Source organism: Geotrypetes seraphini, chromosome 6 (genome assembly GCF_902459505.1).
Source record: "Geotrypetes seraphini chromosome 6, aGeoSer1.1, whole genome shotgun sequence".
NCBI lineage: Eukaryota > Metazoa > Chordata > Amphibia > Gymnophiona > Dermophiidae > Geotrypetes > Geotrypetes seraphini.
Genome location: NC_047089.1, coordinates 40,459,768 through 40,478,772, shown reverse-complemented (window position 1 = coordinate 40,478,772; position 19,005 = coordinate 40,459,768). Strand labels below are relative to the sequence as shown.

Sequence of the window (19,005 nt, the reverse complement as noted above, 5' to 3'; positions counted from 1 at the left end):
TGGCACAGATTATATGTCCTTATGAGAGTTTTGACATAGGTGTCAAGCATACTCCATCTCTGCCCGCAGAATGCTTTGGATCACAGTGGGCCTGTGATTCCACTTCCAAGGCTACTTGGTTAGACTGACTTTTCAGGGGCAGTTATTGTTTGGCGAAGGTATGGATGTCTTATTATTTTCATGAATATCTTGCTTTTGTTGCTTAGAAATTACTTTCCCTTTTCATTCATATCTACTCAGGGACATGACTGGTTACAACTGCTAATTTGGTCTCCTTCTCCATATGGGTGCATTAGCCAATAGTCCTTTCTTATTTGGTTCTTGAATCTTTTTGGCATCTCCATCGCCTACATTTAGATTCACCTACCTCTAGGAGGCCATCAATTTATTTATTTATTTTTTTTCATCCTCCATGCATATAGGTTTTCTCTGAATCCTCCTTTTACCTCTCATAGAGCATGGAGTTCCTCTAGTCATCTTTTACCATTATGTTCTTCCCTTGCCTCCGCGTTCTCGTATCTGATATTAGGACTAGGTTTCTGTGAGGCAACTCGAATTTTTATGAGTTCTTGGAACCCAACTCTCCCTCCATCCCTTTTATTAAGCTAGAGCAGGGGTGGACAAACTTTTTGACTTGTGGGCCACAGTGGGTTCTGGGTTGCTGGGAGGGCCGGGCAACCCCGGGGAAGAGGGGGGGGGGGGTTCTGATGCACTGCAGAATGATGATGGTAAGAGAAAGGGCTAAGGCAGAATGAACACAACACCCCCCCCCCCAAAAGGGCAGACTGTTGTCTCTGGTTTCTGCTTTCATCTTCTTTTCACTCTCTTCCTTCCAGCGTCTGCTTTCTATCTCTTCAATCCAGCATCTGCCCCTTCCATCCACTGTCTGCCCTCTCCCCCTTCCATATGGTATCTGCCTTCTTTCTATGCCCCTCTCCCCTTTCCATCCAGCCTGCACCCCCTTTCTCCTTTTTACATGATTCATTCCAGCTTCACTGCTCTCATTATCTCTCCTATACCAGATCTAGCATCTTTGTCCCTCTTTCCTTATTTCTCTGCTGACCCCCTTCCCAGCATCAATCTCTCTCTCCTTTCTCATTCCTTTTGTCTCTCCCCTTTCCCTCATCTGATCTCTCCATTCCACTCTGACCCCTTCCCCTCCTCTAATCTCCCTGCCAGCTGTTTCCTTCCTTTAATCCTCCTCACCTGTCCAGCAGTACCTCTCCTTACCCTATCCAACAGTAACAGCTTTCCCTTTATTTTCCTTAGTCCAGCAGCTTCCCATCCCCCAACCCTCCCCTCCCTTCTCAGTACTTGCCTGGACTAACAGTGCTGGTGTTTTGCACAGTGACCCCACTGCACAGGAGAAGAACCAGGGAGCAGGTTCCCTAAAGCGCTGCAGCTCGTGAATGGAGGTTGGCGGTGATGCGCTTCTTCCACACACCAGTCCCACCCCCCTGTGCAGGGCCAATTGCAGGAGAAGAGCCAGGAAACAGCTCCCCTATATCGCTGCAGCTCGTGCCTGCCACAAGTGGACGGAGGTTGGCAGCAGCGACTCTCGTACTCCTTCCACATACCAGTCGTGGAGAAGGGCTGGACGGTCAGCGGGTCGGTTTAAATATCTAAAAGGGCCGGAGTTTGCCCATGTCTGAGCTAGAGAGTCCCACATGTGAGAATATGCTGCCTGCTTGTCTAAACATAAAGCACAGTTACTTATCGCAACAGGTGTTATCCTGGGACAGCAGGCAGATATTCTCAAAACCCACCCACCTCCCCTAGTTGGCTTTTTTATTTGGGCATAGAACTGCCAACCTCGCGAGCTGGAGTCGGGCGGGGAAGGTGCTCGCGCATGTGTGGTGCAGGCAGTCTAAAAGCTTGATAAAGCTTAAAGTGATACTACATTTTTCACTGTCTGTACCGGGGCTCTATGGATGACATCACCCACGTGAGAATATCTGCCTGCTGTCCTTTGATAATACCTGTTACGGTAAGTAACTGTGCTATCTAGACTAATACTTTTATATAAAAACACTAAGAGATTCTCTAAAGGCTATACTATTGCCTAAACTGAATTTGCTGAAAAAGAAGAGTACTAAAGTAAAAGAGAAGGACAGTGAAATGACCTACTGAAGCCCAAGTTTTACCTTTCCCCGAGTTTGAATGCCAACAGGTAAGAGATTCCAATGTTGTTTTTCTTTCCCATAGCAGATCTTCACTTGGCACCTCTTCAGAGCCATAGGAATTTGGGACCCTTTACTAGGAAGTTCTGAACTCTGAGACATTCATTCCATTTCAGTGCTGTTTGGTGATGCCACCCACTTGTGTAGCTAGAACCCTCCTCTGAACACCCTGATCCACTTGTGATTTCCTGCATAGATTACTGCAATGCACTCTACCATTACAAAAAAAGAAATAAGAAGACTCCAGATAGTAAAGAATACTGCAGTAAAAATTATATTTAATGCAAAAAAAAATACGATCACGTTACTCCCCTCTTACACAAAGCACACTGGTTACCGGTAAAATATAGAATCACCTATAAAATCCTTTTGCTAATATTCAAAACCCGACAAAATAACCAACCAGAATTCATTGATAGACTTCTTATTCCATATAACCCCTCTAAGACTCTTCATCGTCAGCTCAGAATCTTCTTTCTACCCCATCATTAAAGTTCATAAACAAAATGAGGTTGACCATCTTTACAGTGACTGCTCCCTCTCTATGGAATATTATCCCAGCATATTTACGAGATGAATCAATCCTTATTCAATTCAAGACAAAGCTGAAAACATTTCTATTTCTTGAAGCCTTTGAGACTTAATTGCCCTTGTAAGGGCGACCTAAAATGATTTTACCTTCAGCAACCCCTCCTACTGTTTTTCCCCTAAATGTTCTCTTTTACTTTGAATATTGTAGTTCTTGCATTTTTACCTTCTGTTCCCGTTTGTCATGGTTCTTAATGTCTTTGAATGTAGTAGTCATCCCTAGAGATACTTTGTCATTTTAAGTTTGTATTTTAGCTAATGTATTTTTTTATGATTTTGTACACTGCTTAGAAGTCTGATTAGGCGGTATAAGAAATTTTAAATAAACTTGAACTTGATTCATCCTGCTTGCTATCAAAGAATGTTACTTGTCCTAATTGTGATGAAGCTCCAATGTATCTTACCCCTTTTGCCTGCATCTTGCTTTTTCCTGACTTCGTCTTTCATGTCTCTTCTCAAGAGAACAGTTTAACTTGTTTTCAGTACTGTGGTCTTGTTCTTTCTGCCCTCTTTTCACATCTTAGACCTCCCCCATTGTTCATCTAAATTTGGCAGAACGCTCTTGTTTGGCTGTTTCTATAGGTCCCTTTTTTAATTACCCAGTTGTTTTCAAATGTAGGCTATAGCAGTTTGTGTGGTTTTGTTTTTTAAATTTGACATTGAAATAGGGACATTAGATCATTTAATCTTTTTCTGTCCCTGTGTAAACGCATTTTGGAATTCAATTTGGCCCCAAATTAATAAGTTACTAGAGAATTATGTAGGACTCTCATATGATACCATATTATTTGGCACTGCAATGAGAACTAAGAGTCCGATATCAGCAAATAATAATAAGCTATTACTAATACTAACAGGAGTCGCCATGCAACAAATTACTCAAAATTGGAAAGATTATACCAAATTAAATTTTACGTTCTGGTGGAATTCGGTCTGTCATATATATAAAATGGAAAAAAAATTAGCATTACAACAAGGGAATCTTCTTAATTTCAAGAAAATTTGGCAACCATTGACTAATTATTCTAATGATTAGTTTTCTTAGCACAATGATAAAAATTATATATGAATGGGGTGGGATTTGATTAATCATTGGAAACATGTTATACAAAAAGGGGGAGGGATTTATATTTTTATGTTAATGTATAATCTTTATCATATTATATTTTAAATACTATGAATTATTAATGATAATATACTAGATATGTAATAATTAATAATATTTACTATGATTCAGATGTTGTAAGAATGGAAAATTTATAAATAAAAATTAAAAAAAAAAAAATAAAAAATAAATTTGACATTCCTCAGCAACCCAGGTGTGATGGCCATGTTTTCCAACCCCTCCCTCACTAGTTCAGAGCTACTCATTTCACAACTTTGAAAAGAACACCATTGTAAAAGTGGAGGGTTTGATAGGCCTTTTATTTGTTCTTGCCCAAATGGATTAATTAAGCAACTGCACTTTTCATAGAAAAAAATCTTCATAATACTGTTCTTTTCAACAGATTTACTACTATGCTGATGCCCATACAACGCATACCACTTATCCAGATGGGCTTGAAGTCTTACATTTCTCAAATGGGCAGATAGGTAAATACTGCATTTAAAAGATTTCTGAACTATTTTAAAGACTTGATTGCAATATCGGTATATTTCTTTTCACATACTGTTGGAATGACACATACCTTGGGCTCTTTTTTAATTTTTCTTTTACTAGAAAAGCATTACCCTGATGGAAAAAAAGAAATTACATTCCCAGATCAAACTGTCAAGAATTTGTTTTTGGATGGGAGCGAAGAAAACATATTTCCAGATGGTACCATTGTTCGCATTCAACTGTAAGAAATCTAATAATTTCATACAATATCTCATATCTCCTCGTTTGCTGTTTTTTTTAAAAAATAATGCTTAACCCTATGTCGTAGAAACTGTGTGTGTGTGTGTGCGCACTACCAGTACTTAATTCAGATTTGATTATAAAAGATGCAAGTGATTTGCTTATTTTCTGAGCAGTCTTATAGAAAAATCCCATGTAGAGCAAAATGTCAGTTTATAACCCTTCAGCTGTTTCCTAGAACCTAAATGAAGTTTTTCTTCTGTAGGCTGAGCTTAGTTTCACTTTCTAGACTATTTATCTCCAGGATACTGGGAATAGCATCAGAACTGCAACTACAAGTGGTTTCTTTTTATGTCACTGTGCCCTCTAGCACCTGCCTTGCTAGATCAGATTGTTGCTTGCTTGTTCCCACCACAGCATTATCTGATATCATAGGAGTGGGCATCAACAGTCCTTGAGGACCCCAACCCAGTCAGATTTTCAAGATTTCCAAGTAGACATGAGGTCTGTTTATATCAATGGTCTCAAACTCAAACCCTTTGCGGGGCCACATTTTGGATTTGTAGGTACTTGGAGGGCCGCAGAAAAAATAGTTAATGTCTTATTAAAGAAATGACAATTTTGCATGAGGTAAAACTCTTTATAGTTTATAAAACTTTCCTTTAACAGTTAAATGGAAAGATATATAAACTATAAAGAGTTTTACCTCATGCAAAATTGTCATTTATTTAATAAGATATTAACTATTTTTTCTGCGGCCCTCCAAGTACTCTATTTTTTCTGCAGCCCTCACATTTAAAGTTTAATATCTTTTCTTTCAAGTTTCAAGTTTATTAGGATTTTATATACCGCCTATCAAGGTTATCTAAGCGGTTTTTACAATCAGATACTCAAGCATTTTCCCTATCTGTCCTGGTGGGCTCACAATCTATCTAACGTACCTGGGGCTCTGGAGGATTAAGTGACTTGCCCAGGGTCACAAGGAGCAGCGCGGGGTTTGAACCCACAACCCCAGGGTGCTGAGGCTGTAGATCCAACCACTGCGCCACACACTCCTCAAGACTTCCTCAAGACACTTTCTCAAAACTGGCACATTTCAATCACTATATTGAAAATAAAATAATTTTCCCTACCTTTCTTGTCTGGTGACTTTATTTTTCTGTGCTTTCAACTATGTTTCCAGGGCCTTCTTGTGCTTTGACTGTTTTGCTCTCCGTCTTCACTTTCTGCCTTGCATCCATCTTTGGCATTAACTTAATGTTCAATTTTTCTGCTTTCTTTTCAAAATCTACGTTTCCATGTCTTACCTTCCCTTCCTATCTCTCTCTTCTTCCGTCCTATTTCCATGGTCTGGCATCTCTTTTCTTCCTTTCTCTCCCTCCCTCCTTCCTTCTTTTCCCCTGGTCTGGTATCTGTCTCCTTCCCTTCCCCCATGCCCTGGCATATCTCCCTCCCCCTCCATGGTCTGATATCTCTTTTCCTTCCCTCCCTCTCATGAACTTGGCTTCTTCTCTTGTTCCTTTCCTCTCCCTTCTCCTTCCTTCCCTCTCTTTCCCCAATTGGGTGCAGCAGCAACAGAAGTAGCATTTCCCTTCCCCCTTTCCTGTGCAGGAGAGGCATTTCTCTTCCCCTTTCCCTCCCTCTCCCTTTTCCTGTACAGCAGCAGCAGCATTTCCCTAGGGTCCCCCTTTCCTATGTAGCAGAAGCATTTCTCTTTCCCCTCCCCTTCCGTTCTCTTCCTTGTGGCGCAGCAGCGTGTCTGGCCGGCTCGTTCCATTCAAAGCCGCGGGATGTTGTGACGTCAGAGAGGCTTCAGATGCAGGAGTGGATAGCGCAAGGAGCCGCCAACCCACGGCTTTGAACGGAACGAGCCGGCCAGACATGCTGCTGCTCCAAAAAGAAGGGAAAGGGGAAGAGAAATGCTGTTGATCGCGTCCAGACTGCGGGCCGCAAATAACACCTGGAGAGCCACATGCGGCCCATGGGCCACGTGTTTGAGACCGCTGGTTTATATGTACTACTTCCACTATATGGAAACCCAACTAGGTTTTGGTCCTCAGACTCTTGACTGCCCACACCTGTGATTTCACAAGTCAATTGAATAACTGTAGCTGAAACAGGCTCCATAGTTTCTGATACAGTCGCTGTCATTATTTGCATGGTGCTCTTCCAGCACACCCTGGAGTACTATACTAGAGGTAGTTATACACAAACAAGGCAGAAGGATATGACCAGGACATAAGATGTTTTCTTACATAAAGGGTGACAGTCAGTTAGGAGTCACATGATGTGTAGGAAGGGACTTGCTAGAAGTTTACCCCATGAATAGAGGCACTGAGGCAAGAAATTAGGAAAAAAGATGAGGAACTGCAGAATGAAAACACTTTCTATGGAAACATGACAGCAGATAAAGGCCAAAGGGCCCATCCAGTCTCCCAGTCTGCAGCATCCACTATCTCCTCCTCTCACTGAGAGATCCCACAGGCCTGTCCCATGCTTTCAGACATTTTCTGTCTCCACCACCTATACTGTGAGACTATTTGACACATCTTCCATCCTTTCCTATTACTTCTTAACCTTATTCTATGTCCTCTCACTCTGTAGTCTCCTTTCAATTGAAAGAGACTTGCCTCATGCATATTTATGTCACATAGGTATTTAAACATATCTCATCTCTCCTGCCTTTCCTCCAAAGTACCATATTTTTCGCTCCATTAGACGCACTTTTTCCCCCCCAAAAGTGGGTGGAAATATATAGTAACATAGTAGATGACGGCAGATAAAGACCCGAATGGTCCATCCAGTCTGCCCAACCTGATTCAGTTTAAATTTTTTAATTTTTTCTTCTTAGCTATTTCTGGGCAAGAATCCAAAGCTTTACCCTGTACTGTGCTTGGGTTCCAACTGCCGAAATCTCTGTTAAGATTACTCTAGCCCATCTACACCCTCCCAGCCATTGAAGCCCTCCCCAGCCCATCCTCCACCAAACGGCCATATACAGACACAGACCGTGCAAGTCTGCCCAGTACTGGCCTTAGTTCAATATTTAATCTTATTTTCTGATTCTAGATCCTTTGTGTTCATCCCATGCTTCTTTGAACTCAGTCACAGTTTTACTCTCCACCACCTCTCTCGGGAGCGCATTCCAGGCATCCACCACCCTCTCCGTAAAGTAGAATTTCCTAACATTGCCTTTGAATCTACCACCCCTCAACCTCAAATTATGTCCTCTGGTTTTACCTTTTTCCTTTCTCTGAAAAAGATTTTGTTCTACGTTAATACCCTTCAAGTATTTGAACGTCTGAATCATATCTCCCCTGTCTCTCCTTTCCTCTAGGGTATACATATTCAGGGCTTCCAGTCTCTCCTCATACGTCTTCTGGCGCAAGCCTCCTATCATTTTCGTCGCCCTCCTCTGGACCGCCTCAAGTCTTCTTACGTCCTTCACCAGATACGGTCTCCAAAATTGAACACAATACTCCAAGTGGGACCTTACCAATGACCTGTACAGGGGCATCAACACCACCTTCCTTCTACTGACTACGCCTCTCTTTATACAGCCCAGCATCCTTCTGGCAGCAGCCACTGCCTTGTCACACTGTTTTTTCACCTTTAGATCTTCAGACACTATCACCCCAAGGTCCCTCTCCCCGTCTGTGCATATCAGCTTCTCTCCTCCCAGCATATACGGTTCCTTCCTATTATTAATCCCCAAATGCATTACTCTGCATTTCTTTGCATTGAATTTTAGTTGCCAGGCATTAGACCATTCCTCTAACTTTTGCAGATCCTTTTTCATATTTTGCAGATCCTTTTTCATATTTTGCATATCTTTTTTCATATTTCATATTTTGCATCTAATGGAGCGAATGCCCAAAGCACCGCACCCTCCCATTAACTTATTTTAATGCTGCCACCCTCCCTTTCTTGCCGTCCCCCTTCCTCCTCACCCCCCCCCCCCCCACCCGTACCTTTTTTTTTTTTTATAACTTCTGGCGCCTCACTCGCTGAGAGCGGGCACACAAGGGTTGCTGGCTGCCTGGTCCCCACCACTTCCACAAAGAACGGCAGACGCAGCTGCCTCCTCTTCTGCTCTCTCAGGGCATAGCGCGCACCAGGTTACCTGCCTGGTCCCGTGCCACTTCCAGCGAGTTCTCACCCAACCTGGTGCGCCGCTATGCCACGAGAGAGCAGCAGATGGAGCTGCGGCGGGGACCAGGCAGCCAGCAACTCTTGTGCGCCGTTCTCAGCGTGTGAGGCACCAGAAGTAAAAAAAAAAAAAAAAAAAAAAAAAAAAAAAAGTGGGCTGAGGGGGAGGGGGGAGGAAGAGGGCCGGGACCTGCCTGCCTGGGAGGGAAGAGGGAGAGGCTTGGGCCTGCCTGCTTTGGAGGGAGAGGCCGGGGCTTTCCTGCTGCCTGCCTGCCTGGGGGGGGGAGAGGTCTGCCTCCTTACCTACCCGCCCTGTTCCTACCTGCCTGCCAGCCACTAGGCCTGCCTGCCCTGTCCCTGTCTACCACTAGACCACCAGAGAGGGGACAGGGTTCAGAGCCTGGCAGGGAGGGGGGACAGGGTGCAGAGCCTGGCAGGGAGAATTTGGTTCGGAATGATTTTTTTTCTTGTTTTCCTCCTCTAAATTTAGGGTGCATCTTATGGTCAGATGCATCTATTGGAGCGAATAATACGGTATACATATTGAGATCTTTTAAGTCTGTCCCCTTATGCCTTATGACATAGACCGACTCCATCCTGTTTATATCTTTTTGAAAGTGCGTTCTTGAATTGTACACAATATTCTAAATGAGGTCTCACCAGAACCTTACACAGGAGCATCAGTACCTCCCTTATTCGTACTGGCCATTCCTCTCCTTATGCACCCAAGCATCAGCCATCTCCTTTTCAACCTGTTCGGCCACCTTAAGATCCTCACATACTATTCGCACCCAGGTCCCTCTCCTCTTTCATGCACAAAAGTTCTTAACACCCTAAACCAGTGGTCTCAAACTCAAACCCTTTGCGGGGCCACATTTTGGATTTGTAGGTACTTGGAAGGCCGCAGAAAAAATAGTTAATGTCTTATTAAAGAAATGATAATTTTGCATGAGGATAAACTCTTTGTAGTTTATAAATCTTTCCTTATTTTTTTTGTAATTCTTTATTCATTTTCAGACTTACAATAAGTTGACAAATGTCCAAACAAATTGACAATAAATACATCACTTAATAATCATCAATGGTACAAATCATATGTTCTTATCACCCACCCTTCCCACCCTTTCCTATCATATAATCAAATACCTTGTACAATATGTAATAGTAAAATTACCCCCCCCCCCCTTTCCTCCTCATTATTGAACTTGTAAATTTAAGGGAAACAATGTCATCTAATCAGTACAATACTTTGTTAATGGCTCCCACACATCTTGAAATTTCCTGAGACATCCCCGCTGTATTGCAATAAATCTCTCCATTTTATAAACATGACATAAGGAATTCCATCAAAAATTATAATTTAATCTCCAGTTTTTCCAATTATATGTAATTTGTTAAATGGCAACACCAGTCATTATGAGTAATAATTTGTTATTGTTTATAGAAATCTGACTTTTTGCTCTCATTGTCATACCAAACAGCACAGTATCATATGATAAAGCCACTGGGTTTTCCAATAAATAATTAATTTGGTCCCAAACTGATTTCCAAAAATTCATAGTAAGTGGACAATAGAATAATAAATGATCTAATGTCCCTGCTTCGAGATGACAGTGCCAACATTTATTAGACTTAGAGCTATCCAATTTTTGTAACCGAACAGGGGTCCATAACGCTCTATGTAACAGAAAGAACCAAGTTTGTCTCGTAGATGCTGACACTGTACATCTCATCCTCCAAAACCAAAATTGTGGCCATTGAGATGCAGTAATTTGATGCTTAATCTCAATTCTCCAAATGTCTCTTAGACCAGGGTTTAATTTCTTTTTAATAAGTCCATTTAATAATTTATACCACTGAGTTGCCTGGTGACCCAAAAAGTCTGCCTGAAAACATAAGAACTCCATACTATATTGATTATTAAGGTTTTTCCAGTCAGGCAACTGTTTAAAACTTTCTGATCTATTAATTCCAAATTTATGTTGCAACTGTGAAAATTCAAGCATTTTACCATTAGAAATAACATCATCTAATATACGTATTCCTGCTATCATCCAATGCTTCCAGGCGAGCCTTTCTCCGCCAATTTGAATCTTGGAGTTCACCCATATAGATTGATATGTAGATTTAGAAATTGGAATAGTTGTTAAATTGCTTACATAATGCAATGTTTTCCATGTATCGGCTAATATTCTATTATTTTTACTGTAACTAAGCATTTTGATACTGAGCACATGGCAAAGGCGTAATAGAGACATGAGTTGCCATTCTAACCACAAACAATCTGGAAGTTTTTCCATAAGCTCTGGGAGGACCCAATACATACCCTGGCGCAAAATATAGGCTTGATGATACCTATAAAAATTAGGAAAATTTACCCCTCCCTCTGAAATTGGTCTTTGTAAAGATACTAAGGCCACTCTAGGAGTTTTACCCAGCCAAATAAATTTTAAAAGAATGCTATTTAATTTTTTATAAAAGGACTCTTGAAAATATGTTTTAGAAATCTTTATTCATTTTTAAATATTACAAGAAGTGTATAATAAACAATCAGAAAAATTTTAACTAATCACTTGACAATCTTACTTATATTCCCCCAAATATATAGATATAAAAGAGACCCATCCCACCCACCCATACATTAATAACAAACAGTTATCAATTATTACCTTTCACAATCCCACCCTCCCTATATCTTATCTAATACTAAGGTGTTTAAGATGTCTGATCATTAGAATAAATAATCAATGGCCCCCAAATCTTTTTAAACTTATTATAATTTCCTTGTTGCATGGCAAGCACCCTTTCCATTTTATATATATGGCATATTGAATTCCACCAAAAAGTATAATTAAGTTTAGTGTAGTGTAAGTTTAGGACTCTTGAAAATAAACCGGCAACATACCCATCTGATAACAAACCACAGGCAAAATCATCATCTTAATAGTTTGGACTCTCCCCCACCATGAAATATGTAAAGGATTCCATTGCTCACACATTTCTGTAACCTTCTGTAATAACGTTTTTTCATTTATTTTCATTGTTTCTTCCAGCGTATTTTTAATCAAAATGCCTAAATACTTTATTCCATCCTCCCTCCAAAGAAAGGGAAATGAATCAAACAAACCTTTTGTACAATGAACATTGAGTGGAAGAATTTCTGATTTACTCCAATTTATCTTGTAAACTGAAAATTTTCCAAATTTCTCAATCATTTCAAGTAAGCAAGGAATGGTTGTCTCAGGATTTCTCAAATAGAGCAAAATATCGTCCGCATAAGCCGAGACTTTATATTCCCGATCTTTATGAGGAATACCCTGAATCTCCTCTGCCCCCCTCTGCAACCTAAAACCTTCTGAAAAATTATTATTAATATATAGTTTAGCAACAGGGGCGCTATACAATGTTTGAACCATTTGTATAAATCCTGAACCAATACCAAACCATTCCAATGCTTGATACATGAAGGTCCATTCTACACGATCAAAGGCCGGATCATTTAATACCTTTGACAAATTCAACATATGCAAGGCAAGCCTAGTGTTAGAAGAATGTCTTTGAGCAACGAATCCTGTTTGGTGCATTCCAATAATAAAAGGGAGAGCTTTAGCCAAACGTATAGCCATTGTTTTAGCTAAAAGTTTTCCCTCTACATTAATTAAGGAAATAGGCCTGTAGTTTGAAGCCAATGTGGGATCTTTATTTGGCTTTGGCAAAACTATAGTTAACGATTTTGCCATGGTACCCATAATACAATCTTTAGTTAGTTGAGACTGATATAAATTTATCAAATATGGTAATAGGGTAATTTGGAATGATTTATAGAACTCTACTGTAAAACCATCTCCACCTGGAACAGATCTAACTCTAAGGGACTTCAGTGCTGTTTGTAATTCATTTATTGATATTGGCTTTTCTAAATCATCTTTTATATGTTCAGGAACTTTCGGCCCCTTAATTAATTTTAAAAATTCTATTCCATCCCTTTCTTTATCTAAATAAGGCTCAAAAGAATATAAATCTTTATAAAAATTTAAAATAGAACCAATTTGAGAATAAGAATTCCCTTTACCATCTTTAATTGCAATTATCTTAGTTTTCCTTTTTTTAACTTTCAAATAATTTGCCAATAATCTTCCCGCCTTATTTGAATTTCCATAATACAATGCCTGTTGAGAAAATAAATCATTTCTAATCAATTTAGAAGAAATCTCATATTTCCCTTTCGCTTTCAAGAGGTAATGTAGAATATTCCCATTTATCAATTCATTTTGATTCTAATATCTTTATATCTTGTTCCAAGCTATAAAATTGTTTTTTAATTTGTTTTTTAATATATGCCGAAAAAGAAATAATTTGACCTCTCATAGTTGCCTTAAAAGCATCCCATAACGTTTCCATAGAGATATCCTCCGTATTATTAAATTGAAAATAATCAATCATTTTCAATTGTATTTCCACAATAAAACTTGGTTCCACCAGCAATATATTATCAAATCTCCATATAGATCTACTATCCTCTTGGTCAATTATTTTAATTTTAATCTACACCCCACCATGATCAGACAAAATAATTGGATCTATGGAGGCTTGTGTTATTTGTTGAACTAATGTATTTGAAACCAATACATAATCTATTCTTAAAAAAGATTTATGAACATGGGAGCAAAATGAAAATTCCCGATCATTAAAATGAAATATTCGCCATATATCTTTCAAATCACAATTTTGTACCAAATTATCTAATCCTAATGATTTCATAACTCTACTTAACTCCAACACAAAATACACCTCGCTAACATGTGCCTACATGAACATAAGATCAATAAACCCAAAAGCAAATCTAATCAAAGACTGGATAATCAAAGAACAACTAAACTGTCTCTTCCTAGCCGAAACCTGGCTAACATCCAACACGGACCCATGCATAACCGAATTCTGCCCCATAGGTTACAAAGTAGAAATGGTATGTCGAGAAAACAAACGAGGGGGTGGCCTAGCGATTCTAGTAAAAAACAATCTCAACATAAAAGTGCTACACAAACAATCGACCCCTCACTTAGACCTCCTTGCATGCCAACTATCCGACAACACACTCACAGGCACCTTGAACTGTCTACTATGCTACATCACTCCAGGAAAATGGAACACCTCAAAACATGATCTTGAAGAATTCATATTCCAGAACTCTCTATCCTCCTCATACAACTTGCTCCTAGGAGACATTAATCTCCACCTCGAAGACCACACATCCAAACAAGCAAACGAAATACTCTAATACCTCGACGCCCTATCCTTCCAGGTCCTCAATCAGGAACCCACGCACAATAAAGGCCACCAACTTGACATTGCAGCATTCACACCTCATAACCTACACTCCCCAAATATTCACATCACCAATGGTACATGGCATCCCTCTCTTTGGTCAGACCACCACAAATACACCTTCACTATCAACTGGCTTCAAAACAACATAAAATCTATGCCCCAAAAAACAACCTTCAAATCTAGACAGAAAATTGAACCAGCCACATTCTGGGACAAAGTGGACCCTGCACTTGACCCCATAGACCCTTCAGACTTCACAAAACACTGGCGCACCCTAAGTGAAACAACCTTGAATGAGCTAGCCCCAGAAAAAACCAAACATAGAACCTGCAGACCATCAGACAAGTGGTTCGACTCAGAACTCCACCTACTAAAAAGGCATTGCAGACAACTTGAAAGATCTTGGAGAAAAAAGAGAAATGACCAAACCAAATCCGCTTGGAGAACCCAAATCAAACTATATAACAACAAACTTAAGGAAAAGCGCAAAACATACTACACTAAACTAATTGGCACAAACAACCCCGATACAAAAACACTCTTCAACTTAGTAAAAAAACTTACAGACACAAACCCATACCTTGCCACTCAAGGCAACAAAACTCCAACAGCTTCCCAACTAGCTGACCATTTCAAACTCAAGATCATCAAAATCAGAACTACCTTCAACAACTCAAACACCATACTCAACGAGTTAATAACTACCCCCACAACAGAAGAAGCCATAACAGCAGACAGAACATGGGCCACCTTCCCAACTCTACAATGGCCTGAACTGAACCGACTATATAAAAAATACAGCCACACCTCATGCGACTTGAACTACTGCCCATCGTATCTACTCACAAATGCCTCCCCTAAATTCAAAACCAGCCTCATGCAGTGGATACAAAGCACTCTCATAGAAGGCCAATTCCCACAAAATCTAGGAGAGATCATAATCACACCCATACTGAAAGACCAAAAAGGTCCTGTAGACACACCTACCAACTATAGACCGATCGCTTCGATCCCACTCTATGTCAAGCTGATTGAAGGACTTGTGGCTCAATACCTCTCTAATTACTTAGCTGACCACAATATACTTCACTCATCCCAATCAGGATTTAGATCTTACCACAGCACGGAAACACTACTAGCAACACTACTGGACATAGCCCGACAACACCTCAGTAAAGGTCACAGGATCCTAATTATCCAACTAGATCTCTCCGCAGCCTTTGATCTAGTTGATCATACCATACTACTCCAGATACTTGATGCAATAGGGATCTCAGGGGTGGTGTACAACTGGTTCCAAGGATACCTTAAAACAAGAACTTACAGAGTTAAGATAAACGATACGAAATCCAACAAATGGTCTAATCCATGTGGAGTCCCTCAGGGATCTCCACTTTCACCCATTCTATTCAACCTCTACATCTCTTCCCTTGGTACCACTCTAGACAACCTAAATGTAACATCCTTCAGTTATGCAGACGACATAACTATCCTCCTCCCCTTCGAAACCCAAGACAACTCCGCAACTGGACACTTGGAAACAATACTGGACGAAGTAGAAAAATGGATGACAAACCACAAATTAAAACTAAACTCGGACAAAACCAAATTCTTAATGCTTGAAACGGACAAAATCCCATCCATAACAGACCTGGAAATTAAAACTATCAAATACCCAATCCAGACCTCCCTCAAAATCCTGGGAGTGCTGATAGATAGACGCTGCACTATGCAGACTCAAATCAACAAAACTACCCAAAAAGCATTCTTCACAATGCGCAACTTAAGAAAAATAAGAAAATTCTTCGACAAAGAACACTACAGGATCATTGTTCAATCCCTGGTACTAGGACTTGTGGACTACTGCAATATCCTATATCTACCATGTCCTACAAAAATGATCAAAAAACTACAGACCATTCAGAACACAGCTCTCAGACTAATCTATTCCCTCGGAAAATATGACCACATAACTAACGCCTACCTAGACTCACATTGGCTACCGATTAGAGCCAGAATCCAATTCAAACTATACTGTCTAATCTTCAAAGTACTCAACGGTACAGCACCTGCCTATCTAATCGATCGTCTAAACCGTAACCTTCCACCCAGAATAAGAAGATCACTGACACCATTCTCATACCCACCACTCAACGGCACTCATCGCAAAAAGCTTTATGATAACCTCATAGCAACACATGCAGCAAAACTCGAACCCTCCATAACCAGATTGTTAACCTCAACATCTGACTTCAAAGCATTCCGTAAAGAAATCAAAACGCTACTTTTCAAAAAGCATATTCAAAACACCTAATCTCACTCTCCTCTTCCACGTACACCAACCAGGTTTACCCACTCCCTGGCACCATACCCTCAACCGACCAAAAAAAAAAAAATTAAAAATCAAACCCAATTCATCCTACCGAATCATATTACCTACAAACGCCTGGAAAAGATTTGATATGTAATGTAATATAACTGCTTTCATCCAATGTTACTAAGACTATACTCATTCTGTTACTATGTCTTACCCTAAATGTCATGTACCCTCCTGGAAATGTCCAGCTTCTTCTTATGTAATCCGCTTAGAACCGCAAGGTACAAGCGGAATAGAAATCACTAATGTAATGTAATGTAATGTACTAGGTTTTTTATCCATTATAGGATCTATGACAGCATTAAAATCCCCAGCCACAGCTAAATTAGAAGCAGCCAGTGGTAAAAACAATTGTAAAGTTTTAAAAAATTCAATTTGGTTCGAATTAGGAGCATATACATTGAAAAGCGCCATTGTAGTATTTCCCAGATTCATGTCCACATGTATCCACCTTCCTGAAGGATCAGCAACAATTACCTTGAACGTAGCATTACATCTTTTATTTACCAATATTACAACACCTGCTTTCTTCTTAACAGCTGGGGCATAAAAAACATGTTTTATCCAATTACCTTTAATTTTTGAGACTAATGCTGATAAATGAGTCTCTTGGATGTAACATATCTATATTTTATTCTTTTAAAAATAAGTGTTTTCCTTTTTATTGGATGATTTAAGCTATTAACATTTAGCGAAAGTATTTTAAGTTCCATTTATATATTTATTACTAACATATATGAATTTCGACAAATATTTCAATCTATTATAATATTCCCGTGTGTAACTGATTTCCCTTAATTTATTATAAAGTGTATCCCTCCCTTTCCTTAATGTTTCAAAAATTATGTACCCAAAAACCCTTCCCTATTCCCTCCCTTAACCCTCCCCTTCTTGTACTGCGATAACTTGTAGACATAGGCTCAGACCAGCATCCCTCCCCCTCCCCCAAGCATCCAAGTTCACTATTTCTTCTATATTAAACAATCCATCCACATGTTTAAAATCCCTTAATTTCCTTTTTAAATATATCTCAAACATATTACATGAACATCTACCAAATTCATTTCCATAAAGAACTGAATAATTTACTAATTCATTGTGTCAAATATTAAAATCTAAATTTCAAAAACACATTAGAGATTCTTTACCATATATTTTGTCTATACTGATTAGTTTTAACCTAAAGTACATTATAATATTTCACTTCATCTAAACCAATTGAAATGAGAAATCAATTTAAATTATTTAAAAAATATTCAATTTCAAAACTTTCTAAAATAGAATTTCCATATGTTTAAACATTCATTACCCCATATTCATGAATTATAATTAATCCTTTCAAATAATACCTTTAGTCCACTTATTTCATAATAATTAGTTTCAACAATTTATCCCAGAAAAACATGTTTATGATACAGTATAGTATCCTCCTAAAATGTTAAATAAGTTACATAAACAATTTTATTTAATTAATAAGGCTTTCTTTATATCTTTAATGTATTGATAACCATTTCATTATTGCATAACAAGAATCAAGGTGTGTTTTTTTTTGTTTGTTTTTTTTAAACTTATTCTCCTTCCCTCTAAACTATTATTTTATCCAAATAACTTCAATAGGTTTCCATTAATCCCATCAAGACATATTAGAACCTAAGACTATTATTAATTACTAATCTTTAAGCCTGTTATATTAACGGGTGCTAGAATATATGTCTATCTTTCTTTCTGTCTCTCTCCCTACCCCTGTCTTTTTTTTCTGTCTCTCTCCCTCCGGCTGTCTTTCTTTCTGTCTGTCTCATTCCCTGGCCCCCTTTGGCTGTCTGTCTCCCTCCCTACTTCCCTGTGCAGCAGCTGCAGCATTGCTTCTCCCTCCATTTCCCTGTGCAATAGCATTTTTCCCTTCCCCCCACTTCCCTATGTAGAAGCCGAAGCAGCATTCTCTCCCCCTCCATTTCCCTGTGAAGCAGCATTTTTCCCTCCCCCCTACTTCCCTGTGTAAAAGCCGAAGCAGCATTCTCTCCCCCTCCATTTCCCTGTGCAGCAGCATTTTTTTCCATCCCCATTTCCCTGTGCAGCAGCCGTAGCATTCCCTCCCCCTCCATTTCCATGTTCAGCAGCAGCCACAGCATTCCCTCCCCCTCCATTTCCCTGTTCAGCAGCATTTTTCCCCTCCCCCCACTTCCCTGTGCAGTAGCCACAGCATTCCCTCCCCCTCCATTTCCCTGTTCAGCAGCATTTTTCCCCTCCCCCCACTTCCCTGTGCAGTAGCCACAGCATTCCCTCCCCCTCCATTTCCCTGTTCAGCAGCATTTTTTCCCGTCCTCCCACTTCCCTGTGCAGTAGCCACAGCATTCCCTCCCCCTCCATTTCCCTGTTCAGCAGCATTTTTTCCCTCCCCCCACTTCCCTGTGCAGTAGCCACAGCATTTCCTCCCCCTCCATTTCCCTTTCAGCAGCATTTTTCCCCTCCCCCCACTTCCCTGTGCAATAGCCACAGCATTTCCTCCCCCTCCATTTCCCTTTCAGCAGCATTTTTTCCCTTCC

The 19,005-nt window shown here is 39.8% G+C and overlaps 1 protein-coding gene across 2 annotated transcripts in view; it reads left to right on the top strand.

Annotated features, from left to right (window-relative positions):
- The window catches only part of CENPJ (centromere protein J), a 161,240-nt gene that overhangs the window by 119,650 nt on the left and 22,585 nt on the right, over positions 1 to 19,005 (top strand). For both annotated transcript variants that reach the window (XM_033947757.1, XM_033947756.1), the window contains 2 exons: positions 4,277 to 4,361; positions 4,489 to 4,609. In XM_033947757.1, coding sequence (XP_033803648.1) covers positions 4,277 to 4,361; positions 4,489 to 4,609 — 206 coding nt within the window. The remainder of the gene's footprint in view (positions 1 to 4,276; positions 4,362 to 4,488; positions 4,610 to 19,005) is intronic.